The following is a 17,915-nucleotide window of genomic DNA, read 5'->3' as shown; positions in this document are numbered from 1 at the left end:
TTTCAATGGGATGCACACACACACACACACGCACACACATACACACACACAGTGTTGCCATGATCTCCACGTCCTTGATCTGGGTCATGCTCTCAGCAGTTGAGAAGGGCTCTCATTAGTGTGTGTGTGTTTGTGTGTATGTGTGTGTGTGTGTGTGTGTGTGTGCACCCACCATGTGTGCTAGTTAGATACTGCAGCACCAGAAATGCGGCTCCCCTGTTGTGAAATTCATCTGGTATAATGCAGTGACAAGCAGGAGGGATTGAGGCATCACAGCTTTCAATAATAACAGAAAGAAAAATGTTGTAATATGTAGAATCCTGTCAAAAATATATGGAGTTATCTATTTGTACTGCCTACGGTAGGTATTGTATAATGCACATCCAACACATGTCACAGGCTTGTATCTAAAGAGTGTTTTTCTCAGGTTGATAGAAGCTTTCAGATAAAGAAGTAAAATCACTTAATCATTAAAATGGTCCATAAACTTATATTTAACTTTTTACTGTGCCTCATTAAAACCAATACACCACAAAAATGAAGTGCTAAACCTGCATGGTGAAATTGTTGGGTTTAATGACCAATAAATGTGTGAATATATAATATATAATATAAGGAAAATTAATGTCTTTTTGTTACTACCTCAATAACATAAAATGGAGTATAACAACAGACTAGACAGGAATTTCAGTGACTAGCAGGGGATCTGATATAAACATAAATGTTGCTTTTCCAATAAATTAGAAGATATATGCAGGATACAATAGCAGGGTGTGAAAAAAGCTCAACCTGCTGAGGTACAGTTTACATTTTCTCATGGGACTAAGACAAAGCAAGTTCCTACAACAGCTGTCTTTGCTTTATTTTAAACAGGTCAAGCCAATAACATTAACATGCACATATGGACTATTGCTTTTTGGAGCACCTATTAATTTTCCTGAACGTTTACATGAGTAGGACTGCTTAAAAAACAGCCCTACTGCGTAGTTAAATATGCAAATTAAAGAAATAAAATACATGTATTTGTTATTTCTGTGCATTGTGGGATCCTATGTGGGGCTGAGGAAGAGCAGTAGTTGTCAGGCTGGAGGATACTGATGCAGAAATTATATCTTGTTACACTATCAGGGAAATATATAACCCAGGGGTAGGACAAAGTGCCAAGAGTAGATAGATTTTCATTCTAACCAAAGACTAGACCAAGCTCATTAAGTCATCCTCTGGCTACAGTTGTGCTAACCAGTGAAATCTGATATATACATAACAGTGTTTGGGGTGGATTGAAAACATACTCTTAGCACCCCGTGGCATGATTGCCCTTTATCTACTCCTTCATTGTCAAATGAGCCAAGCCTCCTCTCCACCCTCTCTTCTTATGAGACCAGTCATCTATCTCTCTCTGACTCATTTCCTCAAATGGGAACCACTCCTCCTTATTCACCCAACGAAGAGATTACAGGCCGGAACAGATGAGATGAAGCACGCAGAAGTGTTGAGATATGGACCTACTGTCCATAGCAGACAGAGAAGGTGAGAATGACATTGTGCTTATGTGCAGAAATTTTTTAGCTAAGTATGTCATATTTTTAGGACTTCCAGAGAATGATGATGAAATTAAAACAATCGTAAGAGAGATCACTGACAGATATTTACAAAGCCACAATAGTTTCAAAAGCCAGACAAAAATCGAGCACAAGGTGTCCTTGCTGCCATGTCCTTGCAGGAGCACTCAAACCAACTGATTAATGATCCCAGAGTAAGAAACACACACAAAGGCAAGCAGGTACTTTGGGAATCAATTCATCACACTTCATTTTGTGCGACCCCAACTGATGTAGTGGCTAGAGAGCAGAGCAGCACAAAACACTCAGCACAAATGTTTGAGGATAGTACAGTACACATACACACTCAACTCAATGGTGTTACCAGGTGACAAGTCAACTGCAAAGATATCAAAACCATCATTTCCACAGGGGCTTTAGGGCAATGAGAAAGATTAACAGAAGCTGTGTGTGAGTGTGTATGTTTGTGTCCTTCTCACTTCTCTTAAATTTCTCTATTTACACTAGATTCCATTTGCAATCGAATAAGTGAGAAGCTACAGCAAGCACACAAGGGGAGGGACATGTTTGGGTGACCCCATTCTATGTTAAGACATACTGGATATGCTTCATTAAGAGGGTCCTAGAAGGGTCACTAGGCCATCCCTCTGAAGGCCTGTAGGTGCTGGTTGAACAGGTCAGCACTCTCCCTGGCTGTATGAAGCTGTTTTTCACACCACTGAACCAGAGCCTGCTGCAACATCTCCACACGTGCACCTTGGAACCGTGCAATCTGGAGGAAACACACATCACATTTAATTTATTACATACAGTATATGCATGTCAACAAATAGGATGCATATTAACATTTGAGCTGATGAAGCTGTTTTACCTCCTGTTTAGCCACTTCACAGATGTGCTCAAACTCTGTCTCTGCTGCTTTCTTCACCTCCTCCAACTGATGAATATGGAAAGCATGTCATAATTATTATATAATTTGTCTTCATCAAAATAAATGTAATATACCTTCTCATAAGCTTTCTCCTTTGATTCTGGTCTGACTGCTACTACTGATTCATTTCAGCAGAACATTACTGACACCTGCTGGTCAAAAGAAAACATGTCCATCTGTGTGTTCTTGGACACTCACAGCAGCCTTCTTAACAGGTTTAGCCTTCTCTGCGTTCCTTCTGGACGTCTCTAACTCCACTAGTTTACAGGTTCTTCTGAAAAGCATTTCCTGCATTGGACATAATTAGCACAAAGTCAGAAAAAAGATACAGGAACATTAGTAGAAGGTTTCAGTGTGACATGTCAAACATTGAAAGAAACCTGCGAGTAAAGATACAGTACCAAAGTGTGTCCAAACCTTTGACTAGTAACGTAGATGTACATATATAAAACAAACATAACGTGAGATTAGAACTACAAAAACACACACCTTCTCTGCCTCCTGGTAGCGTGACTCCAGGTCTAAGCCAAGTCCAAGAGTGCTCACATTGTTCTCAGCAACACTTGTCATGTTTTTCTGCCCACACACAAAAACACAGTTTATCTGCCAACACAATGGTGCATTGGGATGTAATTCTATTTCTGTGGAAAAGGACAAAAAACTTACCTTCATAGACTCAAAGACTTCTGATAATTTCACACAAATCCTATAAGAAGAAAGGGAACATTTTTACTATACTAATTTACCGTATTAAGTTATTGTAACCTCTATGCAACATTCATCATTAACTGTTTTTGGCCTGAGACCAATTCTATTATTGTCTTACTTAGAGAAAGCCTGTTTGTCAGGATCCTCCCCTGGTTCCACACAGAGACGCAGAGCAGCTGAGAAGTGCCCACAGGCCACTGCTATTTCTGCAAACACACAGAACACACTAACACCAGAGAAGGGGTAGATAGCATTTGAGTTGTAATGTGGATGAACACTAATAAACATAATTAACTCCTGAAACTTGACACACATAAATCCCAGATAACATTATTGAATTACAAATGACGAGCACTTCTCATCTATCCTCCCAGGTTTTGAGTGAGAGTGTACTTTCAGCAAGTGCAGCAGTTTTCTTACTTTGCTCAGTTTGTACCACATCCAGGAATCTCTGCAGGAAAAATGAGTGTGAGAAAATAAGTTCAAAAATAAAACAGGACTGTGTGACTGGTTGCATTAGAGAAGAAAAGAGGGAGGGAGACAAAAAAACAGACGAATGACTCACCTCAGCTGCATTCTTGGTAAAGCCAGTTAGAACAAGGTTATGATCACGTTCAGTTTGAAAGAACTCATCCACATCCTGCGGAAACATTACATCCATTAAAACCAAACAACAGAGGTGTTCAGAGGCTGTAAACTCTGTATGTATGAATCCTGGCTGTGTACCTTATGGCCTTCTTTTCTCATCTCTTCCACAGCTTGAGTCAGCCGGTTGAAAATGTTTTTCCTTGCTCTCTGTCTGCCTGGAGGCTACACACAAAGACACAAATAAAATTTCATATTTTTCTAAAAATCTTGTTATTAATTGCTACCATTTTGTTATTAATTGGAGTCTTTATGACAGACACAATTGTCTAGGCATTAGAAAGCTATGGACTTTTCACGCCAGATATAAAGTGCCTGGGTACATTAGTTTCAGAATTAATGCGCTCTTCTTGGAAGACGTTTTTGGCCCTTGCCAGTACAAGATCTCCTAATGCTCGATATATAGCATTCCATATTGAATGAGACTCAGCCAGACAGGAAAGTACTTATTGTACCATTATCAGGACCTGAAACACGTCCAAAACTGACACAGACTCTGATTTATATACATTGAAGAGGCAGTATCATTCAGTGAATGTGTGTGTTTGTGCGTTGTTAAAATGATGCATAGCTTAGTATAGACAGGCTTTATTTGTATGGTCTACTCTCTGTATGATTATGTCACTCTGTTTCCTATCAACAATGTGTAAAACTGATATATTTTGCCTGTCCCACATGCAACACCAGAAAAATATTCCCTTGTTACATGCTATAGTCTATCAACATTTATAAAATCTGAGGTTTTATGGAAACAGTTGGAAAATGTTTATTTGGCTAAGGCATCAAGACTGTAAGATCCTGTTTCATCTCCTTGATGTTATTTGTAGGCGCAACCAGCTGGATGACAGCTTGTAATCTTGTTTATTCTGTGGACCTCAATTCCCCACCTCCAATGGTCCCTTTTGAAAATTTCAAGGCACTCGTTTTGTGACACTTCACCAGCAGGTGTACTGTTCTACCTTTCCATGTATTTATCTACAGACACAAGTGCTTCTATAGTTGCGTCCCTATGCAGGAAATCTTCCTCAAAGTCCATATTTTAAGACTGAAAACAGGCCCATTTAAAAGGCTCCTCCAAATGTGGTCATGATTGTGCCTGAAATTTGCATTTTGCCTGAATTTTGAAAACACAAACAGTGTTTCCTTCGTGGCCCTCAGAATCACAAAATCTATTGCATGTCTGTCACTTGCAAAGTTTTGTGTTTGGGCGGGCTTGTCAACTCATAAAGTCAGGAAATAGAACCACATTGTATTTTCCAGAAGTTTGTGTTTAGGTTGTCTCATTAGTTTTGGTCTCTGGGTGGTGGGCATAAACTATATATACTAGAGTTTATGCCCACCACTATAATACTAGAGAGAATCCTCTGCAGACCATCTCATTTGAGGAGAAGTGCAGGTTTAGTCCACTGGCCTTAACTCCTCCATATATTTGTATACTAACATACTTGGCACATATGTCGACACTATATCAGTGAAAGTTTAACCATTTATTATCTCTCTCATAAAAAGGTATCGTGTTGCAACCTTTTGGTAACATAAAATTCTTCCTTGTTACTGGGGGTAATCTAAATGAAGCTATTTACTTGTATCCACTTACGTCTGAGCTGGTGAGGAAGATCTCCACAGCTTTATTTTTGCTGAGTATGCTGTGTGCAGCAACCTGTTGGAGGAAAGTTTGTAGTGCTGTACAGTACGGTTGCCACTCTCCCAGACCAAGGAAACCTGTGGGAAAACCATCATTTTGATCATAACACTACATATCAAACTCAGCACTGTACAACAGAGCAGACACTGCAACGGAGAATATGATAGTTGGTTGATTTGACTTTTAAATCTGAATTCAATTTTAATTGTTTTTTATGAAGGTGGTCTTCAGATGTACTTACTGAGCTGTTTCATAACCTTTACAGATGCATTCACCTGAGCCTTTGCAGGAAGAGGAGGAAACTTGGGGGGAAAAAAGAGTACAATCTTATTATGGCCCATATAGTTTTTCAAAACAATATGAAGATATCTTCTATTGATTTTCCTAAGACAAAACCTCTTTTATAAGTGGCACCTAAAAAAGAACACATTTAATGGTGCCTTAAATGCATTATGTTGAGTTGAGAATGTCATGTGCTTGTAAGATAGCATGTCATGTGCTTGTGTAATACATAAAACACAACGCCCCTACAAACACACTGCCATGTCACTGTCTAGGAAGTAGTGTACAAAAACTATTTCCTGATAGGATACGGTTGCATTTTCTTGAAAAACATCTAAGCAGACAAAAACTTCCACTTTATTTTCTGTAGTATTGAAACAGCTGACAAAAAGACAACACTAAAATCAGCTTCCTGATCAAAAAGGAAATGGGGATGTAAGGAACAGAGGGGAAATGAAGAAGCATTTTAAAAGAAACAAATATAGAATGGATAGAAGTAGCATATTTTTTCTAAGTCAGTGTATGAATTAAATATGGCAGTTTGTGGTTTTCTCAGTTTCAACAATGCAAGCATCATTTCATGTTATCGCTTGTAGTTTGTAAAGTCTGCAGTTTTGCTCAAATCCTGAGCACAACATTTTCAGCACTGGTGAAATTACAGTAGGCAGTTAGAAAAACAGCTGACATGAACTTCCTTATTCTCTCTAATAAAAATGTCTAGACCACTCAAATGGTTGTGGCCTTCATTGGATATTGAGGTTTCCCCCTTCCATTTTTTCTCCAACTTTTATTGTTTCCTTATATTGTTACCATTGTGTTTGTGTTTTGTTGTTATATGAAAAACTCATAATAATTAATCACAAAAAAACAACAGATTACAGCACCCACCCTTCCAAAAGGAAGTTGTCAACTGTTCCACAGAATCCACAAGATTTTGGTTTGTAATGTCAATGAGTGAGCAAGGATACCTCTGAACGCTTGACCCATTATTGTCAGGTAAGTGTGTTCAGGTTTATAAGACACAGAAGAAATTGAAAGCAGATGAAATAAAGTACTGACTATGATTCCCTGTATCCCGGGCACATCCTCCTGGGAGAACAGGTGCTGCTGTAGCCATTCAAAATCATCATAGGTCCGGTCCACATGGTACTCCCCTGTCCCAGACAGCTAGCACAGGCAACAGAGGCAAGGCAGCTAGATTATATGACATCCAAGGAGTCTGATTTTGCAATGTCACACCTGAAGGAAATTTATTTCTAATGTTTGCAGTGCTTCCAGAAAATAACCACAATTGGTTTATAAATAAATAACACTTGCATGTTGTTTTACATGCTGGTGTTTTTTCTGATGGTCTATGGTCGTAATGTTCTGCAAAGGTGAAGCCAAAGACACATTTTTGCCACAGTGGACAATAAAGATGTTGCTCTTTTCTCACCTTTTGAGAAACAATTAGGAAGGTAAACGTGTCCCCATCTTTCAGCACCTCTGTAACCTTGATGTTATCACCATGCACACTCAGAGTAGATGCCACTTCTTTAACCTCTTCCTGACATAAAAAAGCATGGCTATCAATATTATCAGTCAGCTGCAGGTACATTAATACTGGTATGCAAATGAATTTCAAGGGAAGAAAAAACTTCACTTAGCCTTAGCACAAAGGGCTGTCACATGACACTCAGATGTTGTCAAAAAGAACATTTTCAGGCGCACTTACCATCATTGTCAAGCTTGTGAGTTAATGATTCCAGTCTGTCTTTTCTCTGCTTTGTAAAATGCTTAAATCTCCCTTTATCGTGATAAAACTGCATAAAGCTGTAAAGATCTTTTGTCTTATGTTGGCTTTAGTGTGCTCACACTGCAATTGCTGAGAAGGCACAGGATATCCTCTGGGTCAAAGTGCACACTGGTCCTATGAGAAATGGAGTAAAACAGTACCAAATCTAAAGTGCTGGCGCAGGGAAAATGGGGAGTATATGGTGTGTTAGTCAGTAACTCAGGCCCTTTGACACACCCACACAGGAAAGGGGCCTAACGGCCCCTAACGGTCCAATCAGTTCCCTGGCTGTGAACCTTACAACCTCACAAACCTGTCAACAACCATTGAACTTAAAAGTTATCCAACAAAAGAGGAAGAATTCACCATCTCCCAAAGGGCTATTCAGCTGAATTTCTACATACTGAATACAATACAAGATACTGAGTAAACGATTTAGTATGGAGATTTTATTATCAATCAGAGACAATACATTAAAACATAACAAACATACTGGATAGAGGAAATGACATACAGGGTATCTCATACGTACACACACACACACACACACACACCAAAACCAAGAAGTGCTCTTTTTTAGTCTAGTAGTAGTATTATTCCTCATTTTCATCCCCATCCCCAAAATTAAAGTGGTAGCCATGCCCCTCAAAACTGTAATGTTTGAATGGATTCTCCTCATCCTCCCAGTCCTGAGTAAAGCTCCAATGGAAGTGTGATTCCTCCCCAAAGAGGCTGTCGAAGTCCTGGAACAGGTCAGAAAAACTGAAGTGGAAGCTTGTACCATGTCCTTCCTCAGGGACAACAGAGCCCTCATTTTTTAGGAAAGCCTCATGACCCAAACTGTCATAAAGCCTCCTGTTATCCTTGTTGGAGAGCACCTTGTAGGCTAGGGGAGGAGACAGCAGAGTTTAGTTGAGATAAAACAACAATAACAAGCACTCACAACTGTCAGGTTGTTAGGTACACCCTTTTATACAGTCTATGGGTACACCTAAATAAACTAATGCAGTCTAATACAACAGCGCTGCGATAAAACCCACCTTCATGAAGGGTATAACGTTCAGTCTTTGTATAAAGGGAGGTGTTGATTTAACTTTATGGACCTATTACAGGCTGTAGTTTGTAGTGCTGTTAAAATGGTATTGCATTACTGTTCCACTCCATTTAGCTAAAGGAGGATAGCCAAGACACCTCTTAATGCAATACAATTAAACAACACCTCAAACTACAACTTCCAACGTTAACATAAGTTTAACCAACACCTCTCTAACATATGTTCAACAAAACCTAAACATTATAACCTTCATGAAGGTATGATGTATTGCAGAGCTTTTGTATTAGATTGCACCAGTTTTAGCTGGGTATACCTATTAAAATGGCACGTAAATATAGCCCATTAAGAGGATGTAGAAATCATCTGTTACCTTCAGTAATCTCCCTGAAAGTCTTCTCTGCATCGACGCTCTTGTTCTTATCAGGGTGGTACTTTATGGCCAGTTTGCGGAAAGCCTTTTTTATCTGGCTGTCAGTTGCCGTTGGCTCGACATTGAGGGTCTTATAGTAATTGCTGCTTGTCTCTGAGGCAGCACGCAGAGCTTCTGATAAGCAGAGGACCAGGACCACGCAGGTTCGCATCCTGTGGAAAACACCTTGCACTGCCATGCTGCACGTCTGAGTTCAGATGAGGAACTTACACACGACAGTTTATCTCGAAGCGCAGTTATCTCGCGATTTGAGCGCTCATTTTCATGTGTACATAGAGCTACTACACGTCAGCAGTAGACACAACCAACAGGTTTCTGCTTCTCTAACCCAAAGCCCACAGACTTACACTTAGGTTTACTTACACAACTGACAACTTTTAGACTAAGAGATGTCACACCTTTTTTCAGCCAAGTTATGCACAAAACGATAGATTTGTTTAATGTGATAGATTAAATTAAATGTGACACCTCCATAGCTGTTCTCACTAACTTAGATCGCTTTGTTTTACAGGCAGGGCTACCAATGGACCCTATAAATCCACTTTTAAACCGTGTATTCTTTAGCAAAACAAAGTGGAAACATATTTCAATGCCTTTCACCAATCTCACCACTGGAGGGCATAAAAACACTGGAGAGGAAGAGTGTTGTCTTGTGTGGTGGATGGAAGAAAGGGGTTTGGATTATTTGTGCATTGCTTCATTATCTGCCTTGATGGCATTTTGGAGGACTTTGGGGGGGGCGGGGGGGGGGGGTCTTATGATGGCTTTTAAGACGAAGAGGCAGGGATGTAGTGTGGGGTTTTCTATGGGTGCCAGTACATGTTGGGGTTGAGCTTCAATGAGGAGGTGCATAGGGTAGCCAGGGTAAGTTTAGACAGGGATAGTGTACATGTGCAGGTACCATTTGGCAGGATGGAGTGCTGCATCATCATCATCATCATTATCATCAACATCATCATCATCATCAGTGGCACCAAGAGTGGGATGCAGACAGCAGCGTGAGAAAGCTATACAACAAACCAACCATCAGTTAAACCTAGCAATAGACTGAACATGCCTTGGAAATATGAGATCAAATTGACAAGGTTAAGGCTGGGACACTGTGTAAATAGCAAGTGGGTTGATGCTGGTGGGCAAGCACAGAGATGGCAAATGTGAATACTGTGGAATCCTGGAGTCTGTACAACATGTCTTAGTACATTGTCCGCTCTATTCTGGGTAAAGGAGTGTTTTATTCGTGGAACTAGGCAAACTGGGAATTGAAATTTTTTTCCTTAGAGCACTGCCGGGTGACGGGGTGTCTCAAAAAAGAGCGCTAGGGAAGTAGTACACTTCCTCAAAACCATAGATCTATATTGCAAGATACAGATGGGTGACAAATTAAAGGAAACACTAACATTAAGTGTCTTAGTAAGGTGCTGCCAGAACAGTTTCAATGTGCCTTGGCATTGATTCTACATCTCTGAACTCTTCTGGAGAGATGAACACCATTCTTCCAAAAGATATTCACTCATTTGATGTTTTGATGATGGTGGTGGAGAGCGCTGTCTAACACGCTGTTCCAAAATCTCCCATAGTTGCTCAATTGGGTTGAGATCAGGTGACTGTGAAGGTCATAGCATATGATTCACATCATTTTCATACTCATTGAACCATTCAGTGACCCCTCGTGCCCTATGGATGGAGTCATTGTCATCGTGGAAGACACCACTCCCATCAGAATAGAAATGTTTCATCATAGGATAAAGGTGATCACTCAGAACAACTTTGTATTGATTTGCAGTGACCCTTCCCTCTAAGGGGACAAGCGGACTCAAACAGTGTCAGCAAAATGCCCCCACAGCATAACAGAGTCACCAGATCCCCTCACTGTAGGGGTCAAGCATTCAGACCTTTACAGGTTTTTCCTTTAATTCGCCATCCACTGTAGGGCAAAAGTTGCAATGACGTTACTACACCAGTGAGAGGCAGCAATGCACTAAACTGTGCTTAGTCTGCTGGAAAGTAGAAGAAGAATAAGAACTAATGTTGTCTTCTTCGTTAGTCAAAGATGCATCAAGAAATGTGGTAAACAGCACCGTGGCCTTGATGAATTGCCAAGAATAATAACACAAGCGTGGTTATTTGCTGTTAGCAAACATATCTGTACAGATTTCTGCGTGTCAGAGCTTGGATTTTCTGCAGCGTGAGTCGCTCAGTGGTTCTCTGGGTCCTGGTCCTGGTCGCTATCTGGTAAGACAACATTAGCATTTAGTCAGCTAGCACGTCGAGCTCGTAGCACCATTTTAGGCTTAACTTACTTATCCGAGAAATGGAAGCTTTATTTAACAGCAACAGTTTCGTATAGTATGAATCAAATGATTATTGTTTGATATTGTTTCAAAGCACTGAGTGCTACTCATACTCCAGCGAGAACAACAACACTAGTGCTAACTTACTTTAATATTAGGGCTGTCACTTTTTATTCGGGGAAAAATTAAATACCCAAACTACAATGACCTGTTCGAAGTAAAAATGTACAGTCTATAAGTGTTACAGACTGTTTGAAGTAGATTTCCGTATGCACCATCCTTAAAATTCACTTCTCAGTTTGACCTTTTACTCTTTGAACTATCAGTAAACAAAGCTAATAAATAAAAACGGAGAAGGACACTAGTAAGAAAATCCGTGCCGATCACGACACCGAAGCATCTGAGAAGCAGTGTGTGGAAGTATTTTGGGGGCTTCACTGTAACTTAGATGGCAAAATTATCAGCAAACTTTGTAAAACGCAGCAGCCTTTACCAGCTATCTTATCATACAAGTGAGGCAGCGGAGGCACCAAACTGTCTGCTTATACAGTTTCGGGAAATATGGAGGACAAAAATTGACTAAGGTACAAATAAATAAATGCAGAAAGAAGTAATTACACAAATACACAAATAAATAAAAAAAAATATATTTTCCCAATGAAAAAGGACATAGTTAAATTAATGTCTTGAATTTATTTCCATGCATCAACTTTTATTTAGACTATTCCTGCATTTATTTATTTATTTATTTCTACATTTCTTTATTTATTTAATCATTCAGTTCTTTATTTCTGTAATTCTAAAATGGGTGTGGCAATATGCCAGCTTTGTTTGGTTCAGTGTAGAAAAGAAAAAGCCAGCATAATGGCAGGTCTTCTTTACAGTAATATTGCAGGATCTCTGTATAAAAGGGACTTATGTTAATTGGGTGGGTGGTCCTAACCTCAGTCTAAAGCAGGTTGGTCAGGTGAACTGATCAAAAGCAAACGATTCCTATCAAATTTATATGACACAAACTACCTATGCTAACCGTCTATTAACTACATGCATAGACCTTATATAATTGGATGACACGTCTCCACTTTCCATCGCTATACAATGTGAAGCCAAAATAAGCCTTTTGCTCCCCTGGTAACACAAGGAGCTGTTGCTGTATACTTGTCTCAATAAAGCTGTTTAAAACAAAAAAGAGTTGGGGGAGCAGGATGACAGCTCGTGGGATACATCCCCCCAACTTGACAACTTGACTGACAGCCACCACCAGCCAAGAGCCAAGTGAACCCAGGAGCTGCGGTGTAGAGGAAAACCAGCCAAAACCAGCCAGTATCTAGGTAGCTACAGTTGTAACCATTGTTACGTTAAAGTAATAACACTTTCAGAGTAATGCAGTAGCCTGGGAAAGTTTCCTGAATTTAAAGAAACAACAAGCTCAGGCTAACTTTGATTTAGTGGTAGTTAATCCTTGTTTTATTTAGCAATCAGCCACCAGTAGCTTCTTAAAAAAGCATTCATTTTCTGCAGTGTACAGTGGCCGTGGGACAGGCTGCTTCTGTGAAGAAAATACAATCATTAGTGGATTAAATGTATAAAGATCAGTTTGAGCTCAATGTAAGTATATGAAATACAAAAGATAACTAACTTTTGCCCTTTGTTCTGTATGATTATAAATGTCATTTAACAATAAACTAAAGTTCGGAAAATTATTGTTCTTCACATAGGCTACAGTGTATCACTAGACAAAACAGTTTGCCCTTTAGATAAATGTAAGTTTAAATCAACTGCACTATCAGTTAGAGTGTAAGAGGTGAAATAAATAACACATAGTGGGGGTGCTTGAATTTGACTCACCAGATAAAAACTACAAGTAGTTTTGATTTCTTCCCACTTTTATTTAGTTAATCCATACTAAATGTCTGGAGGAAAGTCAAATGTGATGCTGTTGTCTGAGGTTCAGTGCTGCTCAGCTCTGCACAGACAGCTGGAGAGCAGCCTATTTTTGTCCCTAAAAGCCTGTAGCTACTGTCTTTGAGTGTTCTGAGACCAGACTATAGTAATAACTGCTACGTTGTGACAGAGCAAATAATGCCAAAGGAGGTTTGCCTCAGCTTTGTGGTTCTCATAAAATGAGCCCATCATGCAGGTGACAAAATCATCTGAACTCACATATCCACTTCTGATTGCCAAAATATCTGGGTAGCTAAGATGTCACACAGCAGCCTGTGGAATGTGTGTCCTTTTACTGTATGTTAATTGAAAAGCTTTTTTGAAAACAGTATGGCTTAATATTTTCATTAAAATATGATTTTGTAGGTTGAATACTTATTGACTATGGTCATGCCAACTCAAAATTTAATTTATAAACAAATAACTCTTGCTAAGGTTAGCTAGCTAGCTAACAGGAGTTAGCCACAACAGTGACTAACTTACCGAACAAAACGCAAAGAAGGCCCCTAAAAATCTGTAATAACTTTCAACAGCAGCTCTGCGTCGGTTTAAAAATGCTGGTAGTGAATCACAGATGAAGACTTATATTAGTGTCTTCCTTCAGAAACTGTTGCATTTACTCTACTTGTCTGGCACATCTGACAGAGGTTTGAGGGTGGCTGTCAATCACAGCTGTCAAGCCAAGGCAGGAGTAGCAGAGCTGAAACAATTACACATCTATAACCAATTCTGCACAAAGTGAGGATCTCATACCTTTACATACAGACACAGAAATACAGAAACAAATAAATGTAGAAATGCATAAGTAAAGAAAGAAATGTAGAAAAACAGAAACACCCTAAATAAAAGATTATTTATAGAAATGTATTGAAATTACCTTTTTCATTACCAAAATGTATTTATTTTTTCATTTATTTATGTATTTAATTATTTATTTCTGCATTTATTTATTTATACTTAAGTCATTTTGCATCCTCCATATAGCAATCTCAAGACACATAATGTTGTTGTATGACACCACACAGGAAAAGGCTATACTGTACAGTAAGATGCGTTCTCTGACCTCTGACGGATGGATATTGCTGGCCATTTAGTGCTTATGACTATCACTGCAAATTGTATCTCTGACACATTACAGCATATACCGTTGGTTCTAATTTGTTCAAACTTGACTTTTGAAAAAAGTGACAGCCCTACTTAATCTTAACCAGTTATTGTCATGTGTTAATATTTTAGTCTTAGTCTTCTCCAGTTGGACCGCACATTCTTCCTTGGCATCTTTCACATCTTCTGTTCTTCAGTTACTAATATTTAAATTTTGCTTTTTTTATTTTTTCTTGCAGATCTTTGAACAGGAGCTAACACTATCTCAAGGAAAAAACATTCATGACTTCCTTTCCTCTATATGTGAATGTTTACCAGGTCACGTCAGCCCCGTTCATACCCATGAGTGCTATTTTCTCCTTGAGCTGGGCCGAGCGCCATGCCTGACCGGGACGGTTCCTACTTGTCAGGTGGTGGTGGAAGTGGTGGTAGTCTGAGTGAGGAAGGAGGAGCTGGGTCTGGTTTGGCAGGGTGCTCTGCAGAGGGCAGAGGGGGTCCGGGAGGAGGTGTTGGGGGCAACGTCTCTGGTTCTGGGGGCATGGGGGGAGGAGGGGCGCTCGGAAACGGCAACAGCTGTGGGAATGGTGGAGGTGGTGGGCAAGGTGCAGGACTGGCATTGGACGGTGTCTGCAGGGACTTCATACGCAATGTGTGTAAGAGAGGGAAGCGCTGCCGCTTTAGACACCCAGACTTTAATGAGGTCCCGGACTTGGGCGTGCAGAAGAATGAATTCATCTTCTGTCATGACCATCAGAATAAAGAGTGCATGCGCTCCAACTGCCGATTTGTCCATGGATCTAAAGAGGATGAAGACTATTACAAGAAAACAGGCGAGCTACCCCTCAGACTAAGAGGGAAAGTTGCAGCACGACTTGGTCTGTCCCCCATGGATCTCCCCCATAGCCGAGGGGAGGTCCCTATCTGCAGAGACTTCCTAAAGGGAGAGTGCCAGAGGGGGAATAAGTGTAAATTTCGCCATGTCAAAAAAGACTACGAGTATGAGCCTTCCAGGGTTGGAGTGGGTGGTGTTATAGGGCCAAGTGCCAGTGGAATGGTGAATGCAGTGGGAGGGATAGGTGGTGTAGGAGGAGGTACCTGTGGAGGAATGCCAGGACTTGTGGGGGGTGGAGGTGGAAGTAATATGATGGGGATGGGCTGCCCCAGCTTGGGTGGTTGCAGGGATCCTGGTATCTCAGGAGTTGGGGGAGTAGGTGGAGGAGGGATGGCTGGTTGTCTGTCCATAGGTTCTTCGGGACAACGACGTTATGACAGGACCTCATGCTCTGTATATGACCCTTTGCTTGAGAGTGGGCTGTTTGATGCTGGGTCCCTGGAGGCCACTATGGACCACACTGCTCTACAGCTGAAGAGGCGGCGGCTGGAGGGGCTCCGACTGGCAGACGGGAGTGCAGGTGGGCACTATGAGCTGGGAGTCCAGGCCACCTTTCCGCCTCGTCCTCTGGAATACAGGTTCCTGGAGGAAGAAAACTCCCTGCTGAGGAAGAGGGTGGAAGAGTTGAAGAAACAGGTTAGAATAAGAGATCGAAAAAAAATACTCTGAACTAACACAAAATTTTTAGATCCCTGAGCAATCCTTGAATGAAAGTATATACATTACTATTAAGGCATGTTTGCTTTTAATATGTAATGAGATTAGCTCAACAGTAGTAGTATTTTATTGGATGGGGCTGTTTGTATTGCATTGCATAATGTTAAATGTACCTTTTTTGTTCACAGTATTGTTGGTGCTTTCACATGCTGCTGGTGCTACTAATGCTAGGAATGGAGGACTTCACTAGAACCTTAGTATATTTCACAACCAAATCAAAAGTAAATTTTAAGTTTCTTTGAATTGACCACAACATCTGAAGATCAACATATCAAGCAAAAATCTTTGTGAGACAAAAAATATTTTCATTAAATATTCAAACATCACTGAAATGGTGGAGGTTCGGTGATATTTGCCTTCTCTGGAGTTGCTGACAGGATCAACTACACAGAAAAGCATTGCTTTATTTTTCATAAGCATGTTATTCCTTCTGACTCTAAATTGCCTGAAGGATTTATTTTGGAGAAGCAAAACCCTAAACATGTAGAGACATGTCAAACCTGTTTTAAGTTCACAGAGCAGCTGTCTTTGAAAGATTTTGCTTTCAGTCACGTGACTTAAACTCCACTGAACATGTTTTTCAACATTAAAAAAAGAGGTGAAAAGTCTAACATTATAAGCCAGTGGGAAGAGTGAAAGAATAGTGAAATAATCACATTCTGCAAAAACACATACAGTCAATAACAGAGCAAAAACTTGGATGAAAGCATTTGGTGGACATACTTAATACTGAGAAATGATGGCTGTCAGTAAAAATGTATTTTATGTTATTTCAAAAGTATCATTTGGCTAGAATAGTTTCTGGCAGTTTACCTTATTGGACCTCATTGCATTTTTTCTTCTCCATGTCTTATGTATGTCTATTAGGTTTCAAATCTCATTGCCACAAATGAGGTTCTCCTGGAACAGAACGCCCAGTTCCGAAGCCAGGCCAAGGTGATGACGCTGTCCTCCACTCCTGCCCCCTCTGAGCAGACTCTGGCGCCCCCTGTGGGCGCAGTCAGTTCCTACAATCACAGCATCGCCCAGACTCACACCACCCTGAGCAGCGCTGGACTGCAGCCTCGGCCTGTCACCCAGCAGGACCTGGTAGCTCCCACTGGTGCCCCTGCAGCACCCCCGAGTAATGCTGCCCCACCAACAGCCCCTCCGCCCCACCTCAACCCTGAGATCACCCCCCTCTCAGCTGCCCTCGCACAGACGATTGCTCAAGGGATGCCGCCACCTGTTTCTATGGCACCAGTTGCCGTATCTGTGGCACCAGTGGCAGTGTCCATGACGCAGCCTTTGCCTGGCATCACCATGAGTCATGCCACCACCCCCATGGTGTCGTACCCCATTGCGAGTCAGAGCATGAGGATCACCACTCTGCCTCATTAAGTGATTAATTGTCAGGACTGTAGTACCAATAAGACAAACTGTAGCATCCTCAATGTTTTGTTTTGTTTTTTTTAACATAGATGGTCTCCTTTTATGTGCATGGTACTCAACTACAGAACAGTGACAACATGAAGATGAAACCTGTGCTTCCCTACCAGAGGGCAGGATAAAGACTTCTCTGTTCAGATGACTTCTTTCACTGTCTGCTCTGTGGTAACATTACAAAAACATTTTTCCCCCTGCAGACTGACTGGCCTGTGAATTTTGGCAAAGGTCTGTGAACCAAAGTGATCTTTTGAAACATAGCCACCAGAAATGACAACAAACTGAAAATATGTGAAGTCATCCATAGTGTTTGAAGCATTTCTGCAAGACTGTTTTGCCGTCCTCGTGGGGACATGAAGACTTTGGAAGCTGTTTATGTTTATATTTTTGTTGTTTGCTTTGGTGTAAATTAACTTTGGTACTTTGCACATTTCAGAGTGAATTACAACCACTCAACAATGAATTTGTGTCATCTGTCAGTTTGTTTACAGCTGCCTTTTACTGTTATATT

At 40.6% G+C, this 17,915-nt stretch overlaps 3 protein-coding genes across 4 annotated transcripts; 1 reads left to right on the top strand and 2 right to left on the bottom strand.

The window, feature by feature from the left end:
* Positions 1–554: 554 nt before the first annotated feature.
* si:dkey-28n18.9 (sorting nexin-32) lies at positions 555–7,823 on the bottom strand. Its single transcript, XM_042402456.1, has 14 exons — positions 7,488–7,823; positions 7,209–7,319; positions 6,833–6,940; positions 5,733–5,793; positions 5,444–5,568; positions 3,928–4,011; positions 3,767–3,841; positions 3,622–3,652; positions 3,320–3,407; positions 3,160–3,199; positions 2,983–3,069; positions 2,692–2,781; positions 2,434–2,499; positions 555–2,334 (listed from the first exon to the last, which is right to left on the bottom strand). Exons 1-14 carry the CDS (start codon positions 7,491–7,493, stop codon positions 2,197–2,199), a joined length of 1,110 nt encoding a protein of 369 aa, XP_042258390.1. The 5' UTR covers positions 7,494–7,823; the 3' UTR covers positions 555–2,196.
* Positions 7,824–7,974: 151 nt separating this feature from the next.
* LOC121890283 (dnaJ homolog subfamily B member 9-like) lies at positions 7,975–9,662 on the bottom strand. The gene is made up of 2 exons (XM_042402457.1): positions 8,972–9,662; positions 7,975–8,433 (listed from the first exon to the last, which is right to left on the bottom strand). The coding sequence occupies exons 1-2, from the start codon at positions 9,207–9,209 to the stop codon at positions 8,141–8,143; spliced, it is 531 nt and encodes a 176-aa protein (XP_042258391.1). The 5' UTR covers positions 9,210–9,662; the 3' UTR covers positions 7,975–8,140.
* A 1,370-nt stretch (positions 9,663–11,032) lies between these two features.
* zc3h10 (zinc finger CCCH-type containing 10) lies at positions 11,033–17,867 on the top strand. 2 transcript variants are annotated; one of them, XM_042405654.1, is made up of 4 exons: positions 11,033–11,263; positions 14,610–15,898; positions 16,108–16,200; positions 16,847–17,867. In XM_042405654.1, exons 2-4 carry the CDS (start codon positions 14,750–14,752, stop codon positions 17,357–17,359), a joined length of 1,755 nt encoding a protein of 584 aa, XP_042261588.1. In that variant the 5' UTR covers positions 11,033–11,263; positions 14,610–14,749; the 3' UTR covers positions 17,360–17,867. The 2 variants fall into 2 exon arrangements, with proteins under 2 accessions (XP_042261588.1, XP_042261589.1); XM_042405655.1 differs by lacking the exon at positions 16,108–16,200 and having other exon boundaries at positions 11,034–11,263.
* Positions 17,868–17,915: the final 48 nt, after the last annotated feature.

The sequence above is a fragment of the Thunnus maccoyii genome, chromosome 3 (genome assembly GCF_910596095.1).
Source record: "Thunnus maccoyii chromosome 3, fThuMac1.1, whole genome shotgun sequence".
Taxonomy (NCBI): Eukaryota; Metazoa; Chordata; class Actinopteri; order Scombriformes; family Scombridae; genus Thunnus; species Thunnus maccoyii.
Note: the sequence above shows the minus strand (reverse complement) of the source record. Positions and strands in the feature narration are given on the sequence as shown.

Bases quoted from the DNA above. Each gene is read 5' to 3' on its own strand.
- si:dkey-28n18.9 (XM_042402456.1), bottom strand. The intron at 5,794-6,832 runs GTCAGTACTTTA...TTTCCCCCCAAG, and splicing joins CCGGGATACAGGGAATCATA to TTTCCTCCTCTTCCTGCAAA. The intron at 4,012-5,443 runs GTAAGTGGATAC...CTTTGTGTGTAG, and splicing joins TCTTCCTCACCAGCTCAGAC to CCTCCAGGCAGACAGAGAGC.
- LOC121890283 (XM_042402457.1), bottom strand. From the start codon at position 9,209: ATGGCAGTGCAAGGTGTTTTCCACAGGATGCGAACCTGCGTGGTCCTG. The intron at 8,434-8,971 runs GTAACAGATGAT...CTCCTCCCCTAG, and splicing joins TTTCAGGGAGATTACTGAAG to CCTACAAGGTGCTCTCCAAC.
- zc3h10 (XM_042405654.1), top strand. From the start codon at position 14,750: ATGCCTGACCGGGACGGTTCCTACTTGTCAGGTGGTGGTGGAAGTGGT. The intron at 15,899-16,107 runs GTTAGAATAAGA...TTTTGTTCACAG, and splicing joins TGGAAGAGTTGAAGAAACAG to TATTGTTGGTGCTTTCACAT. The intron at 16,201-16,846 runs GTAAATTTTAAG...TATGTCTATTAG, and splicing joins ATTTCACAACCAAATCAAAA to GTTTCAAATCTCATTGCCAC.